Genomic DNA, 19,945 nt, shown 5'->3' with positions numbered 1-19,945 from the left:
TCTAACCTACTTGCCCGATTAAGGGATCTGACATTCCACGCTCTGATCCGTAGAACGCCAGTTTTCTTTCTCCTGATAACGACGTCCTCCTGAGTAGTCCCCGCCCGGAGATCCGAATGGGGGACTATTTTACCTCCGGAATATTTTACCCAAGAGGACGCCATCATCATTTAACTATACAGTAAAGCTGCATGCCCTTGGGAAAAATTACGGCTGTAGTTTCCCCTTGCTTTCAGCCATTCGCAGTACCAGCACAGCAAGGCCGTTTTGGTTAGTGTTGCAAGGCAGATCATTCAATCATCCAGACTGTTGCCCCTGCAACTACTGAAAAGGCTGCTGCCCCTCTTCAGGAACCACACGTTTGTCTGGCCTCGCAACAGATACCCCTCTGTTGTGGTTGCACTTACGGTACGGCCATCTGTATCACTGAGACACGCAAGCCTCCCAATCAACGGCAAGGTCCATGGTTCATGGGGGTTCCTACACAAATTTATAATTTTGTCACAGTTCAGGAGATGTAGCATCATAAACACAGAGATGCATGAGAAACTGTTGCATCAAGCATTATGTTTTAATTTATTACTTCTTTATTATTAACTCTATTCAAACACATTTTGCAGGCAGTAGGCACATATACCACTGGGTGTACCTGCAAAATTATATCATTGTACAGACATAATTCAGCAGATATGACATCACAAACATTAAGCTGCATGAAAATGCAGGATGGAATTCACTAGACATACAAATGAAAATTTGCACAAATATGCAGCAAGCAAAGCCAGAGGTAAAAAGCTCATCCTAATGCCCTGGAATGATTTCAAGCAAATTCAGCACACATACTTGTTACAGTCTGGAAAGAAATACTGTAGAGGTAAGAACCACCAACCTCCGATTGGGACGAGTGTGATAATGTGGAGAGAAAAGGAAGATAAGAGGACAAAGAAACAACAAGGAGGAGGAGGAGATAAGCACAGACAGGAGAAGGAAGAGAGGACAGTGTTATGGGAAGAAGGAAAAGACAGGGATACGAGAAAAGAAGGAATTGGGCAGAGACAGTGGAAGGAGGAGACAGGCAGAGAGATTCAGGAGGAGGAAGTGAACAAATGAGGAGAGAGGGGAGGAGGAAGTAGAGAAAGAGAAGAGGAGAAATTGGGAAAAGACAGGAGGAGGAGGAAACAGGCAGTGAGGTAGGGAGGATAAGTGTATGGTACCTGTTCTTTCAGACATGTCAGAAAGAACAGACAAAATGGTGGAGCATGACAGCTGTGAAGAATGAAATTTCAAAGAATTACAAACATCAGCTATGTATGGGAGATTGACAGAATCAACAGGGAGAGTTGAAAATGTGTGCCCGACCAGGATTTGAACACAGGATCTCCTGCTTACTAGGAAGTCGTTCTAACCCCTAAGCAACCAAGAACACAGAAATTAACATGGCTGTGCAGTCTTACCCCAAGCAGGCCTCAGCAGACTCACATTCTCAACTTACTCCACGCACTACAAAAGGGAGGAGGAGATGAACAGACAGAGAAGGAAAAGGATGGAGAAAGGGAAGAGGAGGAGATAAACAGAGAAAGGGGAGAGCAGGAAATACACTAGTAGAAGATTGGAATAAATAAATAACCCGAGCAATGCGAGGTTTCTCTAGTCATAAAATAAAGCTGTTCAAGTAAGCTCAGATTCATTCACAAATATAATTCATTACCTGTATGTCTTGTTAGAAGTGGTGATCCTCCACAGCTGCTATAAGGTGGTGGCCGCATGTTAACAGGTCCTGATAAAGGTCGCTCAGTTTTCAGAACTTCACCTGTTAACAAGATTTGTATAACCAAATATGATTACAGGAAATAATTACATCATACATTAATCTTGCACTTCAAGAAGACTCTTGTTGGAAGTGGCTGAGTCAATAGAAAGCAAATGATGTTGACTGGTACCGCCCAGATTCTGATTGCAATAAGTGTTAGTTGTGGATTATGTAATATTTAAAGTATCTAATGTATCATTTACAAGATGCTTTCAAAGCCCCTCCTGTCATTTCAGTGATAGGTAATTCTAGTCACTTGTTCTTTCATAGACATAGATGCCTCAAACGGACTGTTCTCTGGTTGCTAAAGATTGGAAGAAATCAGCCAAAGAGTTATTGATGTCATCTGAGTTTCTTTTATTCTGCAACTCTCATCAGCCACTTTGACAATAGTCTTAAGTACATATATTGTACCATACACTAAAACAATTTTTAAAATATGACAAATTATGAATGGGGATATTGACCTCAGTCACTATGGGAACATCTAGGTGGCAAACTCAACACACATTACAGTGGAACTTCGATTTTACATTCTCCAATTTTAGGTTTTTTGAGAGTCTACACGATAAATTCATATCACCTGTGGAAAACCCATAAGATCAATGCTGAAAATTACACAATTTTGCGTGTCTTCCTAATAAAGTTTACCTCAATTCTATGTTCTTACTTGACACCTCACTTTACTTCATCCTATTTACATTTGATGTGACTGAAGGAGTTATAAGTGGCACAAAAGACAGATGGTTCACACTTGCAACATTTAGCTTTACTGTGCAATTATGATACAACTACTGCTAGACAGCAGCAGCAATGAAAAAACAGGACAGTCAATGTGAAGTGTTTCGGACTGAGCCAATTCGTGGCAAAAGGGCCCAGCTACCACTTTTTATTGTGCCAGTTATAATTCAGTCTTGTCTTTTTGCGTGTATTTCCAATGTACTGTATTCAGCAACAATTTCAATCATCAATCTTTTAAATTCAAACACTCAGTCTCGAAGAATGTGATAGGTCATATCAAGTATATTTCACACTACTTTTTGCAGGAACTGATGTAATCGTGACAAAGTGACACCGTGAAGGTGACCAGAAACAAGACTATCAATTTGCCAATTGCAATAGTGCTGAGCTGATGTTTATGGATGTGTTAATGACAGGAGAATTTCAGTTGTAGCAAGAACTTTTCACAGGAATTGAGACAAGGGAGTTGACTGTATAAAAGGGTTTTTTAACACATGTGAAGTGAGCTCGCATGCTGGATACACTAGGGGTCAATGCATTAATATCACCAAAGCATGCTGCACTGCTATTGGCTAGACAACAAAAAACAAACACTCCCACATGTTAGATTCTGATGCCTTTCACTGCACTTCACAGTTTTCAGTTTAATTCACCATGTTGATCAATATTTGCTCTTTTCTGGGTGAGTACAATGGAAAGATCTCTCAAAAACAATTTTAACATATGATTTGTAGTCAGCATGTTCGTAAATAGCTCAATTATCTTGTACCCAGGTACCAATTTCAATTTACTGATGAGTTTTTATTTGCCATTACATGTCTATGATTTTTTAAGAACTGATGACATTCATTATCACGAATTACTATATAATGATTGTATTGAACATTTAGTTTTCTTCACTTACACAGATTTTGTACAATGTATTGGAGATGATGATAATTTTTAATCATATATGGCAGTTACATCTGTTTTTACTAATATTTTGGGGATTTTAACTTTTTACTCAATTCTGATTTGGGTTTTTTAAGTCTGAACCGCACAAAAACATAAAATAAGGATTTCACTGTAATCACAACTGTAAGAGTAAGTTTCCAAAGAAGGAATAAGAAACACACCAAAAAGAAAAGCCAAAAACTTCAACACACCAATCTGTAGGATCAAGGGTGGCAAGACAATAGTTCCAGTTAAATTTTATTTGTTTACTGCTCATGAGTGCACATAAAATATATATACTAGTCCCTCAGTTTAGCTTTACAGCCACTTTTTACATGTCCTGCCATTCACACTTTTCCATAACAATGTCTGTACTGATTTTTCTTGTAATTTTTAAACAAAAATATCTGTCTTCTGAAGGTTCATAATATTCACTTTATATTATATACTTTTATATTATACTTTATATTATATAGTCTCTTGCTTCTGCATCTATATATCTACTCCATAAGCCACCATACGGTGTGTACTTGCAGAGTGAGGGTAAAACAAGTTTCTATATACCTTAATAGGAGCCCTAATTTCTCTTATCTTATATTCATAAGTTATGCTGAACATATGTTGGTGGCAGTAGAACTGTTCTGCAGTCAGCTCCAAATGCCAGTTCTCTAAATTTTCTCAACAGTGTTCCTCCAAAAGAACATTGCCTTCCCTACAGAGTTTCCCATTTGAATTCTCAAAACACCTCCATAATACTTGCATGTTGTTCGAATCTACTAGTAATAAATCTAGCAGCTCGCCTCTGAATAGCTTCGACATCTTCCTTCAATCTGACCTGTTGTGGATCCCAAACAGTCAAACAGTACTCAAGAATCAGTCACACTAGTGTCCTATATGTGGTCCCCTTTACAGATGAACCACACTTTCCTAAAATTCTCCCCATGAACTCAAGTCAACCACTCACTTTCCTTACTACAATCCTTATATGCCCATTCTACACTCCTGGAAATTGAAATGAGAACACCGTGAATTCATTGTCCCAGGAAGTGGAAACTTTATTGACACATTCCTGGGGTCAGATACATCACATGATCACACTGACAGAACCACAGGCACATAGACACAGGCAACAGAGCATGCACAATGTCGGCACTAGTACAGTGTATATACACCTTTCGCAGCAATGCAGGCTGCTATTCTCCCATGGAGACGATCGTAGAGATGCTGGATGTAGTCCTGTGGAACGGCTTGCCATGCCATTTCCACCTGGCGCCTCAGTTGGACCAGCGTTCGTGCTGGACGTGCAGACCGCGTGAGACGACGCTTCATCCAGTCCCAAACATGCTCAATGGGGGACAGATCCGGAGATCTTGCTGGCCAGGGTAGTTGACTTACACCTTCTAGAGCACGTTGGGTGGCACGGGATACATGTGGACGTGCATTGTCCTGTTGGAACAGCAAGTTCCCTTGCCGGTCTAGGAATGGTAGAACGATGGGTTCGATGACGGTTTGGATGTACTGTGCACTATTCAGTGTCCCCTCGATGATCACCAGTGGTGTACGGCCAGTGTAGGAGATCGCTCCCCACACCATGATGCCGGGTGTTGGCCCTGTGTGCCTCGGTCGTATGCAGTCCTGATTGTGGCGCTCACCTGCACGGCGCCAAACACGCATACGACCATCATTGGCACCAAGGCAGAAGCGACTCTCATCGCTGAAGACGACACGTCTCCATTCGTCCCTCCATTCACGCCTGTCGCGACACCACTGGAGGCGGGCTGCACGATGTTGGGGCGTGAGCGGAAGACGGCCTAACGGTGTGCGGGACCGTAGCCCAGCTTCATGGAGATGGTTGCGAATGGTCCTCGCCGATACCCCAGGAGCAACAGTGTCCCTAATTTGCTGGGAAGTGGCAGTGCGGTCCCCTACGGCACTGCGTAGGATCCTACGGTCTTGGCGTGCATCCGTGCGTCGCTGCGGTCCAGTCCCAGGTCGACGGGCACGTGCACCTTCCGCCGACCACTGGCGACAACATCGATGTACTGTGGAGACCTCACGCCCCACGTGTTGAGCAATTCGGCGGTACGTCCACCCGGCCTCCCGCATGCCCACTATACGCCCTCGCTCAAAGTCCGTCAACTGCACATACGGTTCACGTCCACGCTGTCGCGGCATGCTACCAGTGTTAAAGACTGCGATGGAGCTCCGTATGCCACGGCAAACTGGCTGACACTGACGGCGGCGGTGCACAAATGCTGCGCAGCTAGCGCCATTCAACGGCCAACACCGCGGTTCCTGGTGTGTCCGCTGTGCCGTGCGTGTGATCATTGCTTGTACAGCCCTCTCGCAGTGTCCGGAGCAAGTATGGTGGGTCTGACACACCGGTGTCAATGTGTTCTTTTTTCCATTTCCAGGAGTGTATTACATATCACTTTGCAACATTATGCCTCAATACTCAATTGACATGGCTGTGTCAAGCAGCACACTACTAATGCTGTTTTCAACCATTACAGGTTTGTTCTACATTTAAATCTAGCTGCTGTTCATCACACCAACTAGAAATCTTGTCTAAGTCATCTTCTATCCTCCTCCAGTCACTCAACAATGACATCTTCCCGCACACCACAGCATTATCAGCAAATGATCACAGATTGGTGCTGACCCTGTCCAACAGATCATTTATATTTAAGTAGATATAAAATGATAGTGGACCTATCACACTTGCATGGGGCACTCCTGACAACACCCTTGTTCACTGTCGAATACAACATACTGGGCTCTGTTACTTGAGAAGTCTTCGAGCCATACTCATGTATTTGGGAACCTATTCCATGTGTTCATACCTTTGGTAACAGTCTGCAGTGGGGCACCATGTTGGGGCACCATGTTGAATGCTTGTCGGAAATCTATGAAGATGGAATCTGCCTGTTGCCCTTCATCCATAGTGCGCAGGCTATCTCATGAGAAAAGGTTAAGACGAGTTTCGCACAAGTGATGCTTTCTAAACCTGTGCTGATTCATGACAGAAGTGTTTCCATCTCAAGGAAATTTATTAAATTTGAACTGAGAATATGTTCAATAATTTTCAAGCAAACTGATGTTAAGGATACTAATCTGTAATTTTGTAGGTCCATTCTTTTGTCCTTCTTATATACCGGAGTCATCTATGCTTTTTTTCCAATAACTCGAGATTTCGTGCTTACTAAAGATTAGTAATAAATGTAAGCTTCGTAAGGGGCCAATGCCATAGAGTACTCTTTGTAAAGGCAAATTAGAATTCCCTATAGACCTGGAGACATATTTGCTTTTAACCCTTTCAGTTGCTTCTCTAAGCTGGAGATACTTACTATTATGTCCTCCATAAGGGAGTCTGTGAGATAGTCAAATGACAGTATGTCTGTTAAGATTCTCCTCTTGTATGAACATTATTTTAAATACAAAACCGAAAACTTCAGCTTTCTGTTTGCTATCTTCTATTGCAACACCAGACTGGTCAACAAGTTACTGGATAGAGGCCTTAAGACCCACTAAGCAGTTTTAGGAAGGACCAGAATTTTCTCAGATTCTTGGCAAGATCTTTTGCCAAGGTATAAAGGTATTCGATGTTGTATACTTTGTGCATAAATTTTTTTAGAGATGCACAAATTACTACTAACTTTTGCCTGTCATCATTTGTGCTTTCCCTTTTGAACTGAGAGTGCAACAGCCTTTGCTTCCTCAGCATTTTCTGAATTTCATTGTTAAATCACAGTGGATCTTTTCCATCCATAATCTACTTACTCAGCACATACTTCTCCAGAGCACAATTTACAAACTGTTTAAATCTTGCCCATAAATCCTCTACATCCATCATACAGGAACTAAATGATGCTTCAGTGCAACATGGAAAGTGTTTTTAAAGTATCATAAAAAAAAACCTGAACTGCTAGCCATAGGTTATAGATTGTCATTTCTGCATTACAGATAACTGACTCCATAGATCTGAATGTAGAATTGACTTACTTATCCCATTTTCATTCATTAATCAGCTATGGCATCTTTTTCTAGTGTAACTTTTCATTGAGGAAGAAACGGTTTGTGGTACAGAAGCACGTACTGAAGATGGTATGTGGTGTTCTTGTGTACAACTCTAAATAGTTGGGTGTACTGATAACACTCACAGCAATTCTCATAAATATAATTCTAGAAAGAGGAAGAATTTAAAAACCAGCCAGCACCCAGCATTAGTGTTGCACAGAGAGGAGTAAGCAATTTAGTGAACAAAACTCTGACCACATACCGAGCGGTAACCGAGCTTTATCTAACAGATAATACAAATTAATTTCAAATAAAAACTGAAATAATGTCTGCTTAACATCACTTCCCACTGTGCTCAAGAATTTCTGAAATGTGTTCTATCATGTAAATGGTCAACATGTTTGCATTTTTTTCCTAAAAAATGTATTACAGTGGTACATGGACTCATTCCACATTATAACAGGAGCAATTACTCCTCAAATATAATATATAGAACAAGGCAAATAACTAACAAACATGTTACAACATAGTGTAAATGCAGGTAGAACAAAAATACCACAGGAAACAACTTTTTTGTAACATCTTTCATCATTAAGAGAGAGAAATAAGCATGTTGTACTAGTATGGCAGAGCTAATCACACCTAAAATAAACATTCTGTCCATATACAGTCGAAGCAAAAACACCCACAAATTGTATTTGTGCTATTGACGAAGCATGTCAAATTCAAAACCATGTGCTGCCACATTTGTCATGTAACTTATCACTAAATACAAACAGACAGTGCCCAGGAAAAACTGTTGCCAGTTGACAATGTGCATTAAATCTTGTCCAGGAAATTACCTCTCTCCCCCTCCCCCCCCCCCCTCTCTCTCTCTTAATTAACACATGAAAAGAATGTCTTTACCAGGGTTGGTTTGAGAACATTTTTTCACACAAATGGTATATCCATTTCACATCCTGCCCTTTCCTACCTCAGACATTAGTTGTCTCATTTGTGGACCCTTGTTTACTGAAAATTTTTAAATCTGTTATCATATACTTTCACCTGTGTCTGTTTTTAGTATTAATTACAATACAGTCTGCACATAAAATTTGCACCTCTGATAAGCCTTTCAGCTTGGTGTCCCAAGCAGATGTCCGAGTCATTTGGGCCTTAAACTGGCCCTGGTCTTAATTTGTCTTAAGCTTTCATTGGTCAAGTTAGTATACAGGCACTAATTTCTCCCCATGAACTAGGAGTAATGAGGAAAAATTAAAAACAAGAAAGGGAACACTGAGAGACACTACAAGTGTTACCTTAACATAACCACAGTTACTACTGTCAGAGGTCACTCCTGATTTGAATAGGTCCTTACTGTCTTTTTACTCTGGTAGTCATTCATGGTATTACTAATTTTACTGACTACTTCATCTTTCCAGGTATTTGACTCAATCTTGCTCTCAGTCTCACTGTCAGCCTTCTATCTGTTTTTTTTATTTCTGTCCTGGCATTCTCTATTCTCTATCTGCCCAAACCAGGGCTCATCCTCGTGAACAGTTAATAAATTCATACATAAGATTTGTCAGAAAATTACACAATTCACTGGCAGCAGGAAGATACATCCTAGAGCCAAGCACCAACAGAAATTTTGGCATACACAATGTGTTTGGACTGCACTGTCTGGGTCAGTAGGCTGTTTACTGGTTCTGATTTTATGCTCTGTATAGACAACCTCTATCCTGCAGGACTTCCCCACAGGTGAAGCAGAAATCCTTGGGTTTTTGCCCGTTCTCGCCAAACTTCGACGGTTACCTGTATATATGATGCAACCTTTAGAAAATCAGCATGTAGTACAATATACAGGACATTGGTGCACAGTGTTCTGGTGAAGATGTGTTAAAGATGATATCAAGGCATTTTTAATGATGATGATAATGATAATGACAGTAATGTAACAAAACATACATTTTTTTTAAACTTTACACTTTCAAACTGACAAACAAGAAAGGCCAGGATTTATCCTGTGTATCACTACAATCTCTATGGGCAGCAATAAGTCTCCAGGTGGAAGTTAATGGTTACAGCAACTTCCAAGCATTTAAAGAGTATAAAGAAGTGCACCATCAAAATATCCTAGCTGAGTTAACCATTCATTTGTGAAACTAAGGAACTTTGCCAGAAGAGGTAATACTAAGCATTTCAATGTAAATAATAATAATAATAATAATAATAATAATAATAATAATGTTTCGATTATCAAAATAAAGAGTTGAGTACTGAAGTACACATTAAATCATTTACTTTTCTATCCTGTGATGTGTCACATTGCTGAAAAATGGGCTGATACTAAGTGAAGATTAACCACGATAATGGCCACCATTACACTGGACTCCAGTCTGGAGTGGACTACATTTTCTACTTGTGTAAAAATATATTTATTCATTCTGTTTCTCTCTACTGAGCTCTCTGCCAGTTATAAAAGGAACCACTTTTAGACATCTAAAAGTCTATCTCTCCATAAAATAAAAGTACTTTACCTCTATTGATTCGACATGCGCCAGTTTTCCAACAGATCAGCAGGATGACACATAACACTGCTAATGGAATTCCTATCACCATGATTCCAGAAAGCCAGTTAGACCACTGGTCACCTAAAACAAATATTGTTATATAATTCTGTTATACTATGCAATGAAACAATTTTTTCAATGTAAATTTTTAACATTATATCTAAACTTTTTTTAATGGCCTTGACAAATCATGACAGTGAAATACAAATGACATACCTGGAATACTTCGGCTGCCCTCTGATTGTTGTACTTGTGTGCAGAGCTCTCTCTCCCTGCCATCTGTCAGGGGATCTGCTGCATAACTGAAAGAATGAAATAAGCATTGAAAACTTTCATTAATCCCTCACATGCAGTATTTCTACAATCAGATACTAGGAAGACAAACAGTTCAAAAACTAAAGTATCTAAACCCGTTCCAAAACTGCATCTGCTTAAAGCCTGATAATTGCCATATGTAGTCAATAATGTAATGAGGAATAAGAATATGTAATACAAGTAAGTTTAATAATTTTGTGTATTGAACAAAACTGTAAATACGAGGGTTGTTTTTTAAGTAAGGGCCGTTCGCGTGTATAGTCCCGTAGTTCGCACGGACGCCGCAACAAGCCACCGCGCCACTTGCCGGCATCCTTTCCATTCACACTGATGCAAGTTGCAGCTCTGTAGCTGACGTGTACGCATCGATGTGCTACTTTATAATGTTTACGATTATTGAATCGCCCGCCACGTGTGAGATACGGTCAGTGATACGTTTTTTGACCAGGAGAAGCCTATCAGCTGCAGAAATTCATCGTCAGTTAACAGAAGTTTATGGCTTGAATGCAATAAGTGAAGGTAAAGTGCGTCAATGGGTTAGAGAGTTTAAAAATGGCCGTCAAAACGTCTATGACGAAGAACGCTCAGGCCGGCCCTCTGTGATCACTGATGATTTGGTGGCTGCAGTCGAAACAAAGATTCGTGAGGGCAGAAGATTCACAATTTCCACTCTTTCTTTGAAGATTCCACAAGTTTCAAGATCGGTTTTGTACAAAATTGTGTCTGAAAACCTAAACTTTAAGAAACTGTGTTCTTGGTGGGTACCCAGACTCCTCACAGAGGACCACAAAGGGAAGAGATTTGCCACTTCATTGGACTTTTCGATTTGTTACAAGGAAGAAGGGGATGACATGCTGAGTCAAATTGTCACTGGAGATGAAACACGGGTACCCCATATCACTCCCGAAAGCAAGCGACAATCGATGGAATGGCAACACACAACCTCACCCATCAAGGTCAAAGCCAAACAGACGCTGTCAAAGCGCAAGATTATGGCAGCTGTGTTCTGGGACCGACGCGGTGTTTTGCTAGTGGACTTTATGCCACGAGGAACGACAATCAACTCAGATGCCTACTGTGCAACTCTAAAGAAGCTCCGCAGAGCAATTCAAAACAAAAGGCGCGGCATGCTGACAAAAGGAGTTTTGCTCCTGCACGATAACGCTAGGCCTCACACCTCTCAATTGATTGTTTTGGCTGGGAAGTTTTGGACCATGCACCATACAGCCCCGGCCTTGCTCCTAGCGATTTTCACCTTTTCCGGTACCTGAAACACCATCTTGGCGGGCAGCACTTCAATGACGACGATGAAGTGAAAGCGGCCGTGAACTCTTGGCTGTCGGAGCAGGCGGCCGAATTATTTGAAGAGGGAATTAAAAACTTAGTTGTACGGTATGACAAGTGCTTAAATAAACAAGGCAACTGTGTAGAAAAATAGGTAAAAGTGTGTAGAATCAGAAAATAAAAGTTTTTTTACAAAAGTATTTGTATCTTTTTTTTAAAATAAAAACGGCCCTTACTTAAAAAACAACCCTCGTAATCAAATTCACTTTATTATACATGCAAATGCTAGACATTACAAAATGTGTCAATTAGCTTTCTGTTAAAAGCTGGAAATTGAAGACTAAATCTTTCAAAAGTTTCTCTCAAGCAATGGAAATGGAGCACAAAGTTGGAATGGAATATAAAGATGATGACTGATTACAATGTACTTTAGCCCTTTCGGAAAGGCTTACTTTGTGCCCAAAGCCGATAATGTTACAGCTACAGACAAACATTCAAGGGCAACAAAAAATGGAATGGGATAGAAACAGCAAAAAACAGCTAACTTAAGTAGAAATGAACTATATTCACCTAAATTTAAAATAACCTACAACAAAAGTTCCAGTTTGAATACGACTAGCACCAAGGATTTCCTTTTTGGAAGTAAGATAGAGGATATTACTTCAACTTTACAAAAGAAATTTAATGACTGACCTTAAATTTAAAAAAAAAAAAAAAAAGCAGTGGTATGCAAAAAATATAAGAGTCTAGACTCCAACTAGTGTCAATGGTGTAGCGGAGGGCCTTTCAGCAACTGCTGCTGACAGCCACCTCTCTTCTGCTCTATACCCTCTCTTTGCTTTATATCCTTCACTGTACTCACCTTGCCCCAAGTGTGTTCCCATCACAGAGTTGCCCAATACTTTCATCTGCCCCTCACATGTGTCTAGCCAGACAACAACTTATTAACAGAACTGTCAGTCTTTCCATATGTGTGTGTGTGTGTGTGTGTGTGTGTGTGTGTGTGTGTGTGTGTGTGTGTGTGTGCGCATGGGAGAGGGGGGCATATCTGTATATGTGTGTGCATGTGTATGCATTTTATGTTTAATTGAAGTCAACTAAGACACATCTCTTCATCATCTTGAACCTATTAGCATAAAGGATATGTTTGCAAATGATGCAACTATCTCAGACTCCGAAGACATACATGCCATTTCCATCATTAAATACTAGGAGACCAGGACCATCATGTAAAAATGCATCTTTGTTTCCCAAAGCTCTGTAATGCAAGTGCTTCACAGGTACTTAGCCCTCAAACAGGCATGCCTTTATCAAAACAAGAGTGGGCACATAGCGTACTTTGTACACAAGTCTTTATGTTACTAAGGTAAACATGTGTGAGCAAAATCACTGTTCAATCTTAGTTTAATTCGAGACTGATAAAATAAACTTCTATTATATCACTCTGCTGCTGTGTACAAGTATTATCTAACAGTAATGACCCAATTGAAGTGTTAAATCATACAGTTGCATCAGATCCCAGCCCCAACTGCTTATTCAATCACATATTATCTCGTAGACATCCGCCTCATTTTTTCACATAGCTCGAGCAGAATGACATCCTCCATGCCAACCAGCACAGATTCCGAAAACATCAATCGTATGAAACCTGCACATTTCTCACATGACATACTGAAAGCTAAGGATCAAGGCAGTTAGATATATGCAATATTTCTTGATTTCTGAAAAGTTCTTTTGACCCAGTACCAAACTTGTGCTTATTATCAAAAATACAATCCTACGGTATATCAGACAAAATATGTAAAATATGGTCTGCTTGTGTATGTGTGTGCGAGTGTATACCTGTCCTTTTTTCCCCCTGAGGTAAGTCTTTCCGCTCCCGGGATTGGAATGACTCCTTACCCTCTCCCTTAAAACCCATATCCTTTCGTCTTTCCCTCTCCTTCCCTCTTTCCTGACGAAGCAGCCGTTGGTTGCGAAAGCTAGAATTTTGTGTGTATGTTTGTGTTTGTTTGTGTGTCTATCGGCCTGCCAGCGCTTTTGTTTGGTAAGTCTCAAAATCTTTGTTTTTAGATATAAAATATGTAACAAGATACATAAAAAAATTCTACTCTCTAAACGGCAGCAGAACACACACATAAAAAACTGTTGTAATTGGTAAGCTTTCGGAGCCAGTGGCTCCTTCTTCAGGCAGAAGGGTTGAAGGGAAAAGGAAGAAGGGTGAAGGGAAAAGACTGGAGAAGTCCAGGATAAGGGGTAGATTTTGGGAAAGTCACCCAGAACTGCGGGTCAGGGGATCCTTACCATACAGGATGAGAAGGAAAGACTGATTTTTGGGAACTGTATCGGATGAGATTTGAAAACCTGAGAGCTCAAAAGTAGAAGACAGGGTAATACACAGACAGAGATTACTGCTTAAACATCAAGCATGAGTTAATAAGAGTGAAAAGCTAAGTGCATTGTACGTAACAGAGCTAGAACGGGGGCGGTGAAAAATAGACGGCAAAGACAACGAAAGCTGTAGAAAACTAAAATGAAGTGAAGCAAAGAATAGTTACAGTGAATAAATGCTGAGACAGAAGAAATTAACATAAATTAAGGCCAGGTGGGTGTCGAGGACCAAGGACGTGTCGTAGTGGTTGTTCCCATCTGCGGAGTTCTGAGAAACTGGTGTCTGGGGGAAGAATCCAGATGGTGCGTAAGGTGAAACAGGCACCGAGGTCACGAATGTCATGTTGTAGAGCATACTTTGCAATAGGATATTGCGAGTTGCCAGTATATACCTACTGCCTATGTCCATTCATCCTAATTGATAATTTGGTGGTAGCCATGCTGATGTAATAGGCCAAACAGTGTTTACATAACAGCTAGTATACGACATGTCAATTTGCAGGTGGCTCTCCTGTTGATAGTATTTGTTTTGCCAGTTACAGGGCTATTATAGGTGGTGGTAGGAGGGTGCATAGAGCAAATCTTGCAGAAGGGACAGTCAAGGGGGTAGGACACAAAGGGTAGGGAAATGGGTGCAGCAACTGCTTCACCTTAGTTTTCTACATCTTTCATTGTCTTTCCCATCTATTTTTCACCACCCCCCTCCCATCTCTGTTACATACAATGCACTTAGCTTTTCACTCTTATTAACTCATGCATGATGTTTAAGCAGTAATCTCTGTCTGCATATTACCCTGTCTTCCACCTTTAAGCTCTCCGGTTTTCAAATCTCATCCAATGCATTCCCCAACAATCAGTCTTTCCTTCTGATCCTGTATGGTAAGTCTCTCCTCACCCACAGTTCTGTGTGACTTTCCTGAAAACTACCCCTTTTTCTAGACCTTCCCAGTCCTTTTCCTTCACCCCTCTTCCTTCCCCTTCAACCCTTCTGCCTGAAGAAAGAGCCAATGGCTCTGAAAGCTTGCCGATTACAACTGCCTTTTATGTGAGTGTTCTGCCGCCACTTGGTGAGTAGATTTTTTATCTATCCAATTAAATAATTTTGTCAATAATTGATTGTTTTCATTGTTATAAAACATGTAACTGGGTTGAGGACTTTTAGGCAGGGAGGATGCAGCATGTTATCTTGGATGGAGAGTCATCATCAGATGCAGAAGTAAGTTTGGGTGTGCTCCAAGGATGTTTGTCAGGACCCTTGCTGTTCATGTTGTATATTAATGACTTGGCAGACAATATTAATAGTAACCTGAGTCTTTTTGCAGATGATGCAATTATCTATAATGATGTACTGTCTGAAAGAAGCTAAATGAAAAAAAAAGTATCCTATGACGATAATATCAATGAGTCCCTGTTGGAATCAGCCAACTCAAACAAATACCTGGGTAAAACACTTTGTGGTGACATGAAATGGAATGATCACACAGGCTCAATCATTGGTAAAGTTGATGGTAGGCTTCAGTTTATTGGTAGAATACTGGAGAAGTGCAATCAGTCTGCAAAGGAGATTGCTTACAAATCACTCATGTGACCGGTTCTACAACATTGATCAAGTGTGTGGGATGCATACCAAATAGGACCAACAGGAGCTATTGAACATATACAGAGAAGGGCACCATGAATGGTCACAGCTTTCGTTTGATCCATGCGAGAATGTCACAGAGATACTGAAGGAACTAAACTAGCAGACTCTTGAAGGCAGACGTAAACTATCCTTAGAAAGTCTACTAACAAAGTTTCAAGAACTGGCTTTAAATGATGACTACGGAAATGTACTACAATCCCCTATGTATGGTGCAGATATGGATCATAGGGCTATGATTAGAATAATTACAGCATGCACATAGGCATTCAAACAATCATTCTTCCCATGCTCGATATGTAAATGGAATGGGAAAAAAACCCTAATAATTGGTACAATGGGATGTACTCCCTGCCATGCACTTCACAGTGGTGTGCAGAGTATAAATGTGGATGTCAATGTTTATTTTATATTACTGGTGCTCTCTTGGATGTATGACAATACAGCACATCAATGTGTTAGCTGAAGCAATAATGAAGGAATAGATATGGGATCATGACTGTGCAACAACAATGAAATAGTACAAGACATTGTTATTTGCGGTTGGCGCACTTTATACATAGGCGCACTTGCTCAAGCGTTAATTATCAAAGTCAATACTCAAAATAACAAAGTAAAGTTATTAATGGATGTGCTAAATATACTTGACATTCAAATTTTTAACACATCAGGAAAGCTGCTATAGGCATAAAAAATTATTCTGGATCAGGAGATTTACAAGATCTATACAAGAAAGCCAGCCACAAATGCTTCCCATGAATCATTGGTTTGAGACAGTGTTTGTGCTTAAAGAAAATTTCACCAGTTCAGTGTTAATTTTCACATTTTCACATTAAATGAGGAAACAAGACATACACAATAATCAATTTGCTCTTTCCAGAAACCATCTAAAAATGAAAAACTCACAAAAACTGTATGACTTCTAGGAACTTCTAGAAGAAGTAACAAAATTCCTGTACACATCATAATATTACTGAGAGACTTCAAGACACAAGTTGGTATGGAAAATAAAGAGAATAGTGAGACTCTACCCAACACCTACAAAATCACATGAAAATCTTATAAGACTGACATCTGATATATTTAAGCTAACTACAACATCAACACACTTATTGCTAATCTGCAGCAAGAGAAAAACATAACACTCAACAAACACCAAGAAGAATTTCACACTAATCGTGCACCTGTTATCTCTCTGTAATACACTGGTGCACAAAACTTAATGATGAAAATAATTTTCACATGATATGTCACTGCCAAGTTAACATATTCTGATGAAATTTGGACCACACATAAAAAGAACTTCTACAGTATAGTACAGAGGGAAACTGAAAGAAATATGCAACAATTAATACAACAAGAAAAGCAATAATTAAAATCTCTTCTGAAGCATCACGCAACAATGGTATCAGCATGGCCACAATCTTCCAATCTGGGAGGGAGGAGATGAGATGAGTAAAGCTGTGAGGATGGGTAATGAATTGTGCTTGCTTAGCTCAGATGGTAGAGCACTTACCCACAACAGGCAAAGATCCCAAGTTCGAGTCTCAGTCCGGCACATAGTTTTAATCTGCCAGGAAGTTTCATATTAGTTCACACTCCACTGAAAAGTGAAAATTCATTCTTGAAGAATGTCACCAATAGCTTAGTACCTGCATCAACTGACATTTAATTTTTCCTTCAATAATAGAATATATACTACTTTGTGAAAAAAAAAAGTATAGTCCGACACATCCTTAAGATCAAAAACCTGCAATTGGTTACTGACCAATTAGCATGTTACCTGCTGTTTCCAATGTCCTGGAATATATTTCTCACCGAAAGTTTGTGCAAATTCAACCTATGTCACAAATATCAGTCCAGCTTTTGTAAACACCGCAGCACAAAAACTGCACTAATTAAGGTAACTAAAGCCTTGAACTATGTCACCAACAACCATGAGGCATCAATGCTGACAGTATTAGACTTTAGCAAAGCTTTTGTTACTGTCAACTTTGACATACTTCTCAGAAAAATGCAACACCTTAATTTCTCAGATAGTGTCATGAAGTGGTTTGAAAGCTGTTTGAAAAACAGACAGCAATGTGTTGTCTACGGGAATGAAAATCTTCCTGGAAACATGCATCAGGAGTACCATAGGGATCAGTCTTAGGCCTTCTTTTGTTTCCTTATATGTCAATGACCTTTCACTGGTTCTGTCCTTCTGCAAAATCATTTTCATACTGATGACCTCCAATTTTGACAAAGGGCCACACCTGAAGATATAAATACTATGATCATTTAGTTGAATGATGTGATAAACCTGGGTCTTAAACTAAATGCAAAAAAATCACACAGAAGCTTAGTATTCCATCAGAAATTAAGTCCAGAATTCTGTGAACAACTGAGTCCTGTTCAGCTTGACAGTATTCCAATACCATACAGAAAACTGTGGAGAACTTGGCTGTAACATTGAATGAGCATCTCAACTGGTTAGATAATATTGATTGATTGGTTAATTTAGGGGGGTTATGGAACCAAAACGGCAAGGTCATCAGTCCCGGATAGAGAATAGTGTTGCAATATCTTGGAAGATTCTGCTTGTCTCTCAAATTATGTAACTATCACATGCTGTGTCTACTTCACTAGCTCCTCAGAGAACAAGCACCCCATTACCTCGCATCTGAGATTAAACAACTTTCATGTAATGAGAATCTTAACCCAAGATACCATTTATCTAGTATCCTACCTGTGCCCACCGACATGACAGAAACATTCGTAACACTCTTGGAACAAATTGTCCTGCGCTCTTCACAAAATTTGGCACACTGATGCTATTAAGAAGTAGAGGGCATTCTGAGCAATTCAATGCACTGTTGCTATTACAGAAGTTGAAGGGTGTCCTATTGTAATAATGTTTTCCCCCAAAATTTAACATAAAGCCAGCTTCCCCTATGTCAAATAGCAAAGCCAATGCTCCTGTCTTCTCTCAGTTGTTCTCCTTTCCCTTTTCCTTCCTCTCTGAGTCACCCTATCTTCGTTTTGCTTACATTCTTTAACTGTGTGTCAGCATATTCCTCTTTCCCTCCCCTCTACACAACTTTTTCTTGTGCCTACTGCTGCTAGTGCACATTACTAAAAACCCTCCTTACCCTAATTGCTAAGTACTGGTGTACTTATCATGTATGAATATTAACTGTGTGCATGTATAATGTAATTGGATTCATAAAAAGTCTACTCACCAAGCAACGGCAGGAGCACACACATACAAAGGTATTTAACTCTGCAAGCTTTCGGAGCCAGTGGCTCCTTCTTCTGGGAGAAGGGTTGGAGGAGAAGGAAAAATACCAGTGAGGTTTAGGAAATGGGAGGGAGTTCAGAAAAGTCGCCCAGAAACCCGGGTCAGTGAAGACTTACCAGACAGGGTGGGAAGGAAAGACTGATTGTTGGAGGCTCGTCCAGTGAAGTCCCCAACAATCAAGTCTTTCCTTCTCATCCTGTCTGGTAAATCTACCCTGACCCAGGGCTCTGGGTGATTTTTCCAGACTTTATCCATTTCCTAAACCTCACCAGTCCTTTTCCTACATCCCTCTTCCTTCTTCTATAACCCTTCTGCCAGAAGGAGGAGCCACTTGTTCCAAAAGCCTGCACATTTAAATACCTTGATATGTGTGTTCTCCTGCAGCCAGTTGGTGAGTTGTTGTTGTTGTCTTCAGTCCTGAGACTGGTTTGATGCAGCTCTCCATGCTACTCTATCCTGTGCAAGCTTCTTCATCTCCCAGTACTTACTACAACCTACATCCTTCTGAATCTGCTTAGTGTATTCATCTCTTAATCTCCCTCTACAGTTTTTACCCTCCACACTGCCCTCCAATGCTAAATTTGTGATCCCTTGATGCCTCAGAACATGTCCTACCAACCGGTTCCTTCTTCTTGTCAAGTTGTGCCACAAACTCCTCTTCTCCCCAATTCTATTCAATACCTCCTCATCAGTTATGTGATCTACCCATCTAATCTTCAGCATTCTTCTGTAGCACCACATTTCGAAAGCTTCTATTCTCTTCTTGTCCAAACTATTTATCGTCCATGTTTCACTTCCATACATGGCTACACTCCATACAACTACTTTCAGAAACGACTTACTGACACTTAAATCTATACTCGATGTTAACAAATTTCTCTTCTTCAGAAACACTTTCCTTGCCATTGCCAGTCTACATTTTATATCCTCTCTACTTTGACCATCATCAGTTATTTTGCTCCCCAAATAGCTAAACTCCTTTA

The 19,945-nt window shown here is 40.2% G+C and overlaps 1 protein-coding gene across 4 annotated transcripts in view; it reads right to left on the bottom strand.

The window, feature by feature from the left end:
* The window catches only part of LOC126188981 (uncharacterized), a 104,530-nt gene that overhangs the window by 50,305 nt on the left and 34,280 nt on the right, over positions 1 to 19,945 (bottom strand). For all 4 annotated transcript variants that reach the window (XM_049930772.1, XM_049930770.1, XM_049930773.1 and 1 more), the window contains exons 5-7: positions 10,270 to 10,355; positions 10,021 to 10,134; positions 1,709 to 1,810 (exon numbers count right to left, since the gene is read on the bottom strand). In XM_049930772.1, coding sequence (XP_049786729.1) covers positions 1,709 to 1,810; positions 10,021 to 10,134; positions 10,270 to 10,355 — 302 coding nt within the window. The remainder of the gene's footprint in view (positions 1 to 1,708; positions 1,811 to 10,020; positions 10,135 to 10,269; positions 10,356 to 19,945) is intronic.

The sequence above is a fragment of the Schistocerca cancellata genome, chromosome 5 (assembly GCF_023864275.1).
Source record: "Schistocerca cancellata isolate TAMUIC-IGC-003103 chromosome 5, iqSchCanc2.1, whole genome shotgun sequence".
Lineage (NCBI taxonomy): Eukaryota > Metazoa > Arthropoda > Insecta > Orthoptera > Acrididae > Schistocerca > Schistocerca cancellata.
Note: the sequence above shows the minus strand (reverse complement) of the source record. Positions and strands in the feature narration are given on the sequence as shown.